The sequence below is a fragment of the Rhyacophila brunnea genome, unplaced genomic scaffold, assembly GCF_057557595.1.
Source record: "Rhyacophila brunnea isolate RB1 unplaced genomic scaffold, BYU_Rbru_1.0 scaffold_5, whole genome shotgun sequence".
Classification (NCBI taxonomy): Eukaryota; Metazoa; Arthropoda; class Insecta; order Trichoptera; family Rhyacophilidae; genus Rhyacophila; species Rhyacophila brunnea.
Genome location: NW_028233170.1, coordinates 20,525,969 through 20,540,181, shown reverse-complemented (window position 1 = coordinate 20,540,181; position 14,213 = coordinate 20,525,969). Strand labels below are relative to the sequence as shown.

Sequence of the window (14,213 nt, the reverse complement as noted above, 5' to 3'; positions counted from 1 at the left end):
ATTGAAAGCCGCTCACTATGAACCAATCAGCGCTCGAAATGGACCGCAACGCACCGGAGTGCAGCTCTTGTTCTTATTCTGCAGTGTATCGTGGAAAAATTAAATATTGCATCACGGTTCGTGAATCATTAAAAAATACGAAACCTGTCGGAATCAAATTAAAAATATAATATTTATGACGTGACGTAAGCCTTGATTTCCATCACCATCGCCGACACATTATAGCATTATACCATAATCATGCATGCCCCGAGTTTAAAGACAGTTACTTCATTTTATGGTCAGAGCTTGGTATTTATATTATATAATACTAGTACATAGGTACTTAAATATGTAAATATTTTCAGAGAATTATCGAGCGCTCCGGTTCGTAAAATCTTCCATTTCGACCGCTGGAACCAATGCTTTAAAGCCGGATTTGCTTTATTTTTCTATGCCGGTCAGGCTATAAAACTTATAAACAACAAGCCCGCCGAGGACTTACTAATAATATTAATATAGGGGTTAGATTTGGTGGGTCTAGGACAGTGGTGGCAAACCTATTGCATGCGTGCCACTAGTGGCACGCGAGATGATTTTGCATGGCACGCGAAATGTTTTATTTTGAAGAGAGAAAATAATCTATAATAATAAATGAGGGATCGTATTGTATAAAAAATAGCAGGTAAATACTCTTCAAGAATAAGCATTACATTTAATGCAAATATATAATTAGGTCGGCTTTATGCGTCAGATATAAATATTATCGCACTAACCTTATCAGGCAGCGGGAGAAGCCGCGCCGCGAATCTCTGATTTTGACTGATTTACAATGCTTGAGACCACTGTAACGAGAGAATGTCTCGTATGATCGGAGCAATTTTGCTGTCAATTTGTGCGTAAAGAACCAAAATAAGTAAAGCAGTAGCAAATAATTTCAGTTATACGCACAAAAATGGCTGTACCGAGTAAGAAACAAAATTTTGGTGGAGCTTGTAGTAGTAATTCTGGCAGACAGCTTCAAAATTGGTGGACCGAAATGTATGGCGTAATGTTCTGTGAGTGATATCTAGAATATCATCATTTGTTAATAGAATTCCTAATTTTTTTCCATGAAGCATGGCACGTCAGACAGTAGAAAAATGATATTTGGGAAAGTTTGGCACGCGTAAATAAAAAGGTTCGCCAACCCTGAAAGGTCTAGGAGTCTAAGATGATTCGGCGCCGGGTCAACTGGACGACACGCACTCGAATAAAATTCTAAAATAAATAGACGTTCGTGAATTATATGTACTTTAAAATATTTAATTGTTTTAATTTATTTAATAATTATTTTTAAATTATTATTTAATATTTTGTGAAAATTATGCACATGTAAATAATGATATAATTGTGCATATTATGTTTAAGTTCCAACGAGAAGACTTTCATTCAGGCATGATAATTCTCAATCCGCAATAAAAACACTAGGTAGGTATGTTAATAGCAAAATGAATTAAAACTACTAAATAGTAGATAGAAATTTATTGAAATTCTTCGTCTACTTTCTGTATAAAATCATAACGAATGTCGATTTATTTCATTCGACAGTGCAGCGACCAAATGTCCTGGCTCTCAGTTGTCCCATTCCCGAGTTGGTAACGGATTCATAATTTCCAAGATTTCTTTTTTACGATTCTTATTTTTTATAGATGAATAGTATCTTGACTTTGAAGAACATTACTATTTACCTATCAAGAAATCTTTTGAATTTTCTGTGCGTTAAATATTAAACGTATTATTCGATTTCGTTTCTATATAATTGCTATAGGTATAGCTCATAGGATATGTTCGAATTTTCTTGTCTGCTATTTTACATGGACGAAATGATACGTATATAGGTATATGTAGATATTGAAATTAGAGCACGTGCTTCTTCATAATATGGAAAGGTCCCTTTCACAAAACTTTCTTCGTAATCTGCTTTATTTGCCGCTCTTTATAACGAGCCACCCCTAAGCAAGTCTTAATTGCCCTACGGACAGCGCTCGAAATAGAAAAGTTTACGATCCGGAGCGCTCGACAATTTTCTGAATATATTAACGTCATAGTTATCAACTTTTATTTTTATTTTATAAAAATAAGTATTAGATTTTTGTTATATGGCCTATCTAGCTCAGATGGTCAAATTATTTTTTCTACGAGATGGAGCGATAATTTTATCGATTTTACGAACAGGAACGGCGCTCCGGTGCGCTCCGGTCCATTTCTAGCCCTGCCTACGGAGCGTCACTATAGTGACTATATATATAGTGACGTTCTTGGTAGGTTTCACATCGATAAAAGGCTGTATAATATTTTTTAGTCGTTGAATCTCTAACATATCCGAAAACTCCGATCAAATGGGCCAATCTAAATATTATAATATGTAGAGGAGATAACAATGTTTCTGGAAAATTCAAACCTTTGTACTGCACAGGTTGCCAGTAAAAGAAGGGGAGTCAAGTACCCTGACGATGCCTTCATTATGTGATTTTACTTGTTAAAAATCATTATTTTTACCATGACATCTTCCTATTCGCTTTCGATAGGTAAATAATTATTTATTCATCAGGAGCATGTTCGGTAAAATGAAAGGAATTTGGTTTTAGGCTTCACATAAAAACAGGGTTTTAATAATATATTATGTATATTTATTTATTTACAATTACAGGTAATTACATAAAAATATTCTTAGATCAATAATGTTACATAGTGATTGCATCGTAATATCATACTTATTTAGGTAGGTATGTTTTTTCACTTATTGTTTTACTAAAATCTACGATTTTTTTTCATACTTAAAATTAATTTATATTATAAAATTATAGTCGTATGGAATCAAAAATACAGTATTGGATTTACAAAAATGGTAATTAGATGATAATTTAACTATAATACATATGGATAATAATTATAAATAATGCCTAAAGTATTATTTTGATTCTATGAGACTCAATTAGGAACCTACATAATAATATAAACAACCTTGCATAGATGGCAACACATTTTAAAAGTATTCGGTTTTTAAAACTGGTTTCTCACCAAAAGCGCTATAATGTACGTGTTTGATAAGTTTATTAAAACTTTTGAATGAGAAAATTGAATTATGGCAAATAGTTAAATGTTAACTGATAGCTTATCGATATAATGAACGATAACTAGATACCTACAACAGGTAATCGATAGACTAACTGCAATATGTCGTAATAATTCATTTTTTCCCGCTCGGATTTATATGTACATAGCCTATGCACATCGACGCGAAATATCATACAGTGTTGACGAATTCTTTTTTCAAAATCAATACATTTAAATTGTCGTATAATAAAAATAAAAATAATATACAAAAAAACAATATATCTAATCCAAATTAATATTTTGCGGTTTTTATCTTGAACTATTAAAAATAAACACATCACACATAGCATCGTAAACGGTTTTTTTTCTTTCTGTAAAACAGTAATTTGTTAGTTACGACATATTGTTGAATGTCAAACGAAGTACATTTATTCTATTTTTTAATTTACGCATTAGCAAATAATATTTATTAAATTTTTAATGGCGTTCAATCAAGTTATTGAATCTTCTACGCATTCTTTATTATAAACTAGCACAACATTATTGAATACTTTTATAAAATCGTTTCCCAAAAACTAGTGAAATTGAGCCGAATTCGAGTAAATGACTTTTTTTTTTTTTTAAATATCACAACATGTATCGCTAATGAATTATTAATATTATTAATGGTGTATTAACAACTTTTATTTTAGGGCAGTTTCTCTTCAATATTGATTCTACCGATCTCATTGATCGAATTGAATTTATCTGAATCCTTTTTCTCCGAAATTGCTTGTGGTAGTGACGATTTTTTATGACTCAACACCTCAGTAGCTATAGACTGTATTTCATTCCATGAAAAGTCGATATCAGACTGCTTCACAAATCGACTGCAGACTGCGAACCGAATGATAAACACACCCTTAGACGAGCAAGGGACTAAGAAAAGATTTTTCCTCTCCATGATCTTATCAGTGAGAGCTTTGGACAGGCTATTATCGCCATTTAGTCTGAAGCAAACTAATCCCATAGAAGATGAAAGTATTTCAAATCTGTCATCTTCTCTGACATATGATTCGAGTTTCTTTGCCAATGTAACATGATTGCGAATGTGTTCACGAAGTCCACTGACTCCATATGTTCTAATCACAGCCCAGAGTTTTAATGCGCGGAACCGACGACCGAGTGGAATCTGCCAATGTCTATAATCAGGAATTGTGTTCGACTTGTTATCTTTCAAATATGATCGTTGCACGTCGAAGGCATTCGTGAGTTGACTAGCATCTTTCACCCAAAAGGCAGAGCAATCAAAATTAACCAACATCCATTTGTGAGGGTTGAAATTGAAGGAATCGGCATACTCTACACCTTTCATATGATGCCTAAATTCTGGACATATGAACGCACTTCCTGCGTATGCGGCGTCAATGTGAAGCCAGATTCCATTCTTACGACATATTGGACCAATTTCTTCTAAATCATCAAACGCGCATGACCCCGTTGTTCCTAGTGTAGCCACAACGTAGCAAGGGATTAATCCCTTTTTGATATCTTCAGCTATGGCGCGGGCCAAAGTTTCACCTCGCAACACGCGGTTTTCATCAGTTGGCAGAAGCCTCATCGGAACGGATGCGAGTAATCCAGCTTTCTCAATTGAAGAATTAGATTCTTCAGAAGAATATGCGACCAACTTTGTTTTGACAATGCTGGGATCAAGGGTGGGGTCTAGCTTTATCATTCGTTCAACCATGCTATCTTTGGCTGCTAGTAGCGCCACTAAAGTACTTTCGCTGGCTGTTCCCTGTAAAGAAATAACACAGATATTATATTAAGATGGGATTTAATAAAAATCTTGTGATTCTAATATTCGCCGACTCAAAAAAAGAATAGTAGGTACTAATTTTACTCATATTTGCTTGCAAACCAAGCACGGATCATAGATTGACTGAATATTAGGCAAGTTTTAGTATGGCGATTGCATTGACTGGCATAGTACTCGTAGTATGGCGAATCGACCGTTATGGAAAAAATACTGTGATAACGCGTTCCTACGTTCTCAGCGATTATGACTCTAGAATAAGCTTACATTTTATGAACAACTATTTTGTGGCATTTCTGTATATACTCCATCTATTATATCTATATCTATACTAAATACCACCTTCATAAGTAGGTTTATAATTTCAGCGGGTTAACAGAAACGAAAACAATTTATAATCGTGTTTTTTGAAGAAAAATAAGTGTTTAGTATATCTAATGATTAAATAAAAAGCTGGTATTCGGTGTGAAAAAAAGCATCAAAGTATATTTACTATTACGGTTATGAATATGTTCAGTTGCAAAGGGTGATTTTTGGAAAGAAGAAGACTGGTGGAGATCAGAGAAAAAAGCACACTTGTCAGTTTCACAAAAAGCACACTTGTTCAGATAAGTTTAAATTATGTATTTTCGTAACATGTCAAAAATTACAAGATACAATTTTTATTTTTAAAAACAATCTAGATAAATATTTATGTGATGTTACCTTATTATAAATTATTTTGGGCAAAGCTGCAGTCATAGACAATAAAATTATGCACAAAGTTTCGCCTTTCGTATTGCATACATTTTGGTGGACGGGGCTGAGGTTATGTTACCTAACGGTCATACAAATTAATCTGAATTCCTATTGAAATAATCGTATAAATACATACAATAGTTGAAATCAGATGGCGTCTGTCGCATATTTTTATAGATTCTGACGAAATATAGTTATGTTTATTTATTTAACTTTATAAAGTCTTTAGTCTATTTTTCTTAGAAGGTAGGCTGTAATTCAATAATCGACTAGTATGGAGCCTTCGCCACTGATGCGTATAATTATGATTTGTGCCCGTATATTATCAAAGGTAAAAGTTAAATTATGACAATTGAAGATATTGTATTATGAAAATAGGTTGACTGAACGTAGGTTATTGTATGGGGCAATCAAATTATCCAATAACAATTATACAGTTATTATAACGGTTTGAATAAAATAGTAATAAATAATTATTATAACCTATGATCTAGCTGCAATTCAGTATGCGCACGCGATATTTTTTAATTTGAACAGCCGCAAACAATGATTATGCTATCGTAATTTCATTATGAAGCTGTGAATAAACCAGTTTGCAATAAATTTACTTAAAAAATAAGATAAAATTGAGTTGGAATAAAATAACAGAAACAGCCACTGCTCTTAAACTTGACCTCTAGAAACGTAGACACGAATCAATTATTATTATAATGTGCGAGAAGATTGTGATTACATAATTAAGTATTGTTATTTAGCACGTTTCAAATTATTATAATATGAAGCATAGATACTTTTTAACTATAAACTATGATAATGAAATAATAAAATATTTATTTATTTAGAATAAAACGAAGAAAGATGTCAATTATAAATCATAAATTACGTAATAACATAATATTATGATGAAATATTAAAAATACATGATATGTTATATAATAATATATTATACCTGTTATAATTTTTCGATATGAGAACAGAATATTGCTCATTATTCAAAAAAATAAATATTGATTGTTAATTATTGAAATACCGTTATAATGACAAACTAAGTACCTGGTGTTATTATAAGTAAACTGTTATAATAATTGTCATATATTTATCATTTAGATAACGTTAAATAAAAAATAATATACGACAAAAACGCTTTCTCTATTGTAATAATAAAATATATCGATTCAATAAATAATGGTAACAAATATAATTCAGTAAATATATACCTGAATAACACCACCCCCAGGTCCTTCAGATGAATTCAAGAATTCTTTGGGGAGATCCAACATTTTGCCAAGCCAATTCATCATTTCGACTTCAAGTTCTGTGCATGCTGGACTTGCTATCTATAAAATAAATAAATCGAGTTTTTATTGTTAGTGCAAAGTCTTGTCCAAACCAATATCCATATTTGCCTGCAAACAAACCATACAATTGTTTGTTGTTTGTAAACTTTTGCCTCTACACAAATTCCCGGAAACAAAATATTTTTTGGAACTCAATGCATGTCCTAATCTACAAACATTGCTACAAAAGTAGCTTGGACCAGACCAACATTATTTGCAGGCCAAGCCAATTCAACGAAATCTTGATGTTATTAATTACGATTAATATTTCCAAGTATTTACACTGGTATAATGTATCATAAATATTATCTAAATAAATTGACATACTTAAAAGCAACGAATAAAGTTTTTTTTTGTATTTTCTTAAATTTAAATTTGTTTACTAATTGAAGTAACATAATATTATGACTAGTTCTGTGATTTTAGTTTAATGGTTTTGTTTTTATACTTATATATTATATAAGTAGAAAAACAAAACCATTTAACTAAAATCAAAAAACTAGTCATACTATTATATATTGTAACTACCTCCTTTGACATAATTAATTTCATCGGTTATCAAGATATGGAAGACCAATGTCAATAGAATGGTGTCAGTAACAAATATAAAATATTTCGGTTAATATATAATATATAAGTAGAAAAACAGAACAATTAAACTATGATCACAGATTTATTCATGCTATTATGTATAATAACTACCTCCTTTGACATAATTCCATCGGTTATCAAGGTATGGAAGACCAATGTCAATAGAATGGTGTCAGTAATAAATGTACTGTTCGGTTACGAGTAAATTAATATTTTGGTTATTATATAATATACAAGTAGAAAAACAAAACCATTAAACTAAAATCCCAGAATTAGTCATAATATTATATGGACTAACTACCTCATTTGACATAATTAATTTCATCAGTTATCAAGCTATGAAAGACCAATGTCAATAGAATGGTGTCAGTAACAAAAAATATAATGTTCGGTTACTAAGTCATTATTTTGGTTTAAATACGAATTAATAATATAAATATTTTCTTTACGTAATAAAATATTTGACTACAGAAATTTTGTTTATTTTTTGTTACTTATATTGTTTTTAAATATGATGATACTATTGCGTACATTTAATTATATTTATTACACTTTAATAAGTAATACTTGAAATTTAGTCACCTGCATCAATATTATCTAACTAAGAAAGTGTTTTGATTTATTATACATCTATAGAGCGTTCAAAATGTTTACTTTCACAAATAAAGAAACAAACGAGAATGTTTAATTTGAGTATTTTAGATAATCTTCTAAAAATGTGTATTATCAATTACTTGAATATTATTGCTAATTTCCTTAAAAGAAGATCATAAATAAGAAGTAACCATGTCTTTCAATGACTACTAAAATGTTCTCTAGGTACCTACCTACTAAAATATAAAGCAATATTTTTTCAAACCATAAATTTTTGTCAAAGGTTCTATTAACACGTGTTTCGGTTACAAGTAGATAATATGAATAAACCTTATTATAATATAATAATCGAACATGCAAAATAATTCAATAAAAAAATACCACACCAACGAACACTACTGAAATAATAGTTAAAATACTATTCTGAAAATGGTTTACCCAGCTGAATCCAATACATCCTAATCCGGCGCTGAGCATCTCACCGATAATTCCTGGATAGCTGCTTGCTGATGGGTAAAATGCGTGGAACTGAGGAGAGTGCCAATGTGTCATCTGTGAAATACATATTTGAAATGAATAATTAATTGTCGTACCTAAGAATCACAATGGTAAGTATTATGTTCATACTTAATCAGAAATATTAAGCATCTAACTAAAATTGTTTTATTTGAAAAAATACCCATAAGTAGCAGCAAACGCTTGCGGAAAATGCTACTGAACACCTGTTTTACTCATTACGTGAGCTTTTGTCTTGTATTATTTTTAAATACGTTTGTTATTTTTACATCAACATATTCTCGATTTGATTGTTTAGTCTGAAATTATTTTACTATTCAATTGCCCTTCCTAAACCAAACCACAATAGATAAAAAATAGTTTGTTTATCTATAAATATCTAAAGTTATAAATGCTTTTATGGCATTTAATTTAATCTAATAACTGTTATGGTTTGGTATAGGCAGGGTTTAATTAAATTTTGAAAAATAACCAAACAAACAATTTGTAAACAAATAAATATGACTAATAAAGTTTAATGTGCACTATTCATGTCGGATCTCGACAACCTATCTCTACCCTTCGCCACTGGGTGGTGTAATAAATTATTAAGTTGGTACACTTGGAGTGGAAAACACTTGTTTTCATAGGGAACATAGTGTGGATAAACCAATATAACCACTGTTTTGACAAATAAATATGTTTAAATTAATATTAAGTATAATTTATTATATTATATATTTGTTAAATTTTTTCCAGATTATTTTATAATTCAACGTAAAAAAGCATCAAAATACCGAAGAAATCAAAGCGGTGATCATATAGTGTTTTATAATCTCGTTATAGTCAATACTCTCGTAATAATATTTGGGTATTGATAAGCTATACACCCATGATGGCCGCGGGGCTTAAGCGTCGGCCTATAGCGTCGTGGGTCCCAGGTTCGAATCCTGGGTCAGGCAAGTACACATATTGTTTTCAATTTGTGTATGAGTCAGAGTATGGACCTAATAGGTTGAGCAAGTGGCTGACATCCATTTCTCGTAAAAACAAAATCTGTTAATACAAACCTCCACTCTGTGGAAACCCATATTATGATCTTTTTAGGAACGGGCATGGTCGAAAAAATAATTGATAAACCATTGTTTTTTTACATTAAAATTTGATCGCTAAAACATAAATAGTTGCAATTTGCAATACACATAATAATAATATTACTTTACGAGATCCCATTCGTGTATCAGATTCATCAGACGGCGACGCCTCCGACGTTGATTCCACGACAGAAATTTTCACGCACCGGATAGTGATTTTAAGCACAAACATACTAAATTATGACTTTCTATGATTCAAAAATAAATCAATCAAAAAACTATTTATTTTAGCACAAAAATAGTTACGGAATTCCACAATACGAATCTATTTTATCGATGAACAGTCAAGATTAGGAAATCACATAACATTGTGTATTTTTACAGTATGTACGTTTGCACCACTGGACGACTTTGTAACTCATGAACTTTAATACTATATATATTATTATTACTAACACTATCTTAGTTTCATTATTATGTACTCTAGATGTGTGTACTTATATTATAAATAATATATCCCGTTTACACAGAGACCAGGGTAAAAATATCGTTACCTCAATACTACAACTAGATAACTTGATTTTCACTATTTTTGGGATAGCTATTGAATATGATTCTACATTTCCTTCTCTACCAAATGATAAAATAAGGTAAGTCAGAAGTTAATTATTGTAACTGTATTAATTAAGTGTTTGAAATTATTAGATAACTTTAAAACAAAAATGGATTAAATAAATACAGCAATAGATCTACAATATTTTTTATAAAATTAAAAAAAACCATTATTTAATTGTTCTCAATTAGACAAGCACAATAATTTTCCATTTTTATTTAAAATAATAATTATAGCTCGATTTATGTTAACCAATTAAAGTTTAAACTTCAATTTCCCAACAATTACCAAAATCAGAGTTATCTAGTTGTAGTATTGAGGTGACGATATGTTTATGCAGTGATTATAGTTTCTTTAAAACTTAAGGGCGGTTCGGTTCTTCAAATATGAAGTCCCCATACAACATTCTTTCAGAAAACTATATTTTTTTAATTTTTCATTAATCGGTTCCATCCGGTCGACTTAAAATGTGAATTATTAAAAACAGTGACGTCTATTTGCCTTCCGATATATTTCGATAATATATTATAAAATTGTGGCATTTTTGATAAATATAAAATTTAATGTAAATGAGCAAAGAAAACTCTTTATATAAGATACATAATTAGCATTTAAAGTTAACCTTTATTTTGATTCTATCCAGCAAACTTATTTTTAACGATGTTACTGTTAAATTTTTGTCACAATTAAAGTTCATATTTTGAAAACCTATTTTTATTTTACTGCAGCTTACGATTGCTAAGTTTAAGTAATTTATAAAAGTACAAAAAATATATTAATTCAACATTACTTCATCTGTTGCACCGTAATCTTTTGAGTAAGTATTCAATAAAATTGTACTGTTAATAACTTTCTTCTGATTAGATTATAGCCGCTGGAAGATCAAAGTTTATTGCGGCTAATAATATTACGTAAAAAGTAATATAATTATATATCTCGATTAACAATAACTGGTTACATTTTAGAGAATGTTCCTTTCTTAAAATTAAAGGCCTAATAGGTATAACATTTTAATGTTTCAGAGATTAGTTCCTATTTGCACTTTCACTTTGTGGTAAAAGTTTTTTCGCAATGCGTAGAATAGAAGACGATATCTGATTAGTATCTTAAATGGCAAGAGTCATGTTATTTTTTTTTTGAATAAACAGGAACTAGGACTAGTTTTATTGTTTATTTGCGTAAAAAATCTAGTATTCATTAAATAATAATTATTCAATTCCACGAAAAAATATTGAAATATTTTTAAACAAAAAAGTATATGTCTTGTCGTTCACAACGTCATGATAGTGTATTACAAAGTATTCCACAATACATTATTTAGAGTAACAATAATTCCATATAAGTACTGTGTCACATCTATTGTATGAATGCTCATACATTCATAATAATATATGCACTCAAATTTATAATGGTATGAATGTAATACGCACGTTTGTAATATATTATATACATATATTGATATTAAAAAAATTATCTAAAAATCTCATTATGATTAGTTGATAAATAATCCTTTATGTTTTTTTTATATAATTTATTTAAATCTGTTCATATACAGTACGATAACTATTAATTAATTATTCAATTGTAATAAAAAACTTTTGATTCACTTATTCAGATTTTTATTTGAACAAGTTTTTATTTGATCCAAAAAAAAATAATCGAATTTCATAATAACGATGAGTTAAGAATACTTTAATACTAATTAGCTAAATCAAATGCATTATTATATATAGTTTTACATATTTCATACACGATTACTAAGGTGAATTAAGTATTGTGTATAATAAACTATACAGGAACAAGTACCATTATTTACATTTAAAGTAATAAATACAATATTATAAAATATAACAGTAGACTTACCCCAGGCATTATAACCCTATCCATATCCTTCATATAGTCTTGCCATGGCTCTGGCTCCTCAGGAGCTTCAGAAGGAATCATATCTTTCAAGTAACCAGGTTCAATTGAGGGTAACACAGGCCTAAAAATATTAAGATAATGTTTATTGCAGCACAACGTATTTTTGTGACAGGTAAAAAGTTGTTTCTACGTTAGAAATATTATAATGTTATTGAAATAAAAAATATTCAGCTGTTATGAAAATTTAAAGTTTTTTAAAAGCGTTTTACTTTGATCGAAGAAGGTATTACTGAATAGTATAGTTTTAAAAAATAAAAATGAAAAAAAAATACTGAGAAAAGAGCCTACTGAGCTAAATTAATACGAGTGAAAAATAGATATAACTTTTTCCGCTTCAAGATCATGCATATTTTATTATAGATCTACACTTTATTTACAAGGATTGGTTAGCCATTCACTGAACCCATTGGGGCAAAGCGGTGAATCAAAAGCACAGATGTATATTGAAAAAAATCAGCGCGCGAAATTTATCTTACAGCCAAATTTGAACTGTAATAATAGTAGGTGGATGTAAGTCCCACATGAACCTACATTAAAAAATATATGTTAATCAAAATTATTAAAAAGGTTAATTCTAGTTTTACGGTTTAAAATTCAGAAGATAAATACATTAATAACACTATTTCTGGATAGTAATATTTGTTTACTAAAATGGGTCCAAATATGAATGTTATTTACGTTTTATTATTGTAAAAAATTGAATAAAGATATTGATAAAAAAATGTGGTTAAAACTTTGATAGTTAAATTGTTATTTACACACCTATCTCTAATATTCTCCAGATAATCGGCAATGTAATCCACTGCAGCTTTTCCGAATTCCCTAAACTGGTCTGCGTCCATCTTGAGATATTTAATATATTAGAAAAGCACAATAAATTTTTATTACTTATCACGTGAATTTCTCGCAAAAGCACTGCAAGAACTGAATTGAATTATCTTATCTCGTTGACACTCAACTTCAAGTTTCGCGTGGCCGGACGTAATGACAGTAATTTGATTATTGCCAGTTCTCAGATCCTCCTTACAAACGTAAGAGCCGAGAAATGATTTGCTTCACGGTTACGACGTCTTTATATACAAACGAATCTGACGCCGATGATAACATAGCCTTCTTATATTCGGCCATCCGTGACGAACGCGTACGTACCTACTTAGTTTGTTGCCAACCACCTCCCTTGAATTTGCCTAGTATGCTATTGTCCTTCCGTATATTTTATATGTATGCTTATAGATATTACATAAGTTTTTAAGGATCAGACCCAGTCATTGTCAAACTTTCATATAGGTATATAATTTCGCTAATATAGAGTTTTATCAAATTTAAGTAGCACATAACACAATATTTCAAAAGATTTTATCCACCTCATCGAAAATAAACATCTTTTTACTTTAGCACTGCAGACCATCCATGCCCCATGCCTGACAATTGACTACACAACAATCTTCATCATTATTTGAACAGTAATAATTACAAGATAAAAAGAACTTTTCATGCACCACGTTTTTAAATTTTCTGTTGAATCATATAAACTTGACAATTCTATGTATTAATAAAAACTTTTATTGTACTTGATAGAAATAATGAATTAATACAGAATACTAAAATGTCATTTTGACAGTTCGTATTGATTTCCATAGTAACGTACGTATATATTAATAATTTAGTTGCTAGGACCCCCTTAGCAACCAACAATAATAACTTTCCATACAAAAGAGAATTAATTGAAAATGAATTCAATTCTGCTTAAAAATGGCTAAAAGTATTAAAAGAATGCATTGTCGTCGTGTTCTGATATATTCTAAAAGTTTCAAATGTCTAGCTTGTCGGGAAGTTAGTTAAAAATCTTCAATCGTCCAATACAAATTTTGGACAAACAAGAAAAAATCTGTACCGGACAAACAATAATACGAGCTAATAAAACGTGGTAAAAAATGACACTAAACCGTCTC

General features: G+C 30.0%; 1 protein-coding gene across 1 annotated transcript; it reads right to left on the bottom strand.

The window, feature by feature from the left end:
- Positions 1 to 2,945: 2,945 nt before the first annotated feature.
- On the bottom strand, positions 2,946 to 13,311 carry LOC147066137 (aromatic-L-amino-acid decarboxylase-like). The gene is made up of 5 exons (XM_085955789.1): positions 13,024 to 13,311; positions 12,202 to 12,322; positions 8,575 to 8,688; positions 6,832 to 6,951; positions 2,946 to 4,858 (listed from the first exon to the last, which is right to left on the bottom strand). The coding sequence occupies exons 1-5, from the start codon at positions 13,101 to 13,103 to the stop codon at positions 3,767 to 3,769; spliced, it is 1,527 nt and encodes a 508-aa protein (XP_085811915.1). The 5' UTR covers positions 13,104 to 13,311; the 3' UTR covers positions 2,946 to 3,766.
- Positions 13,312 to 14,213: the final 902 nt, after the last annotated feature.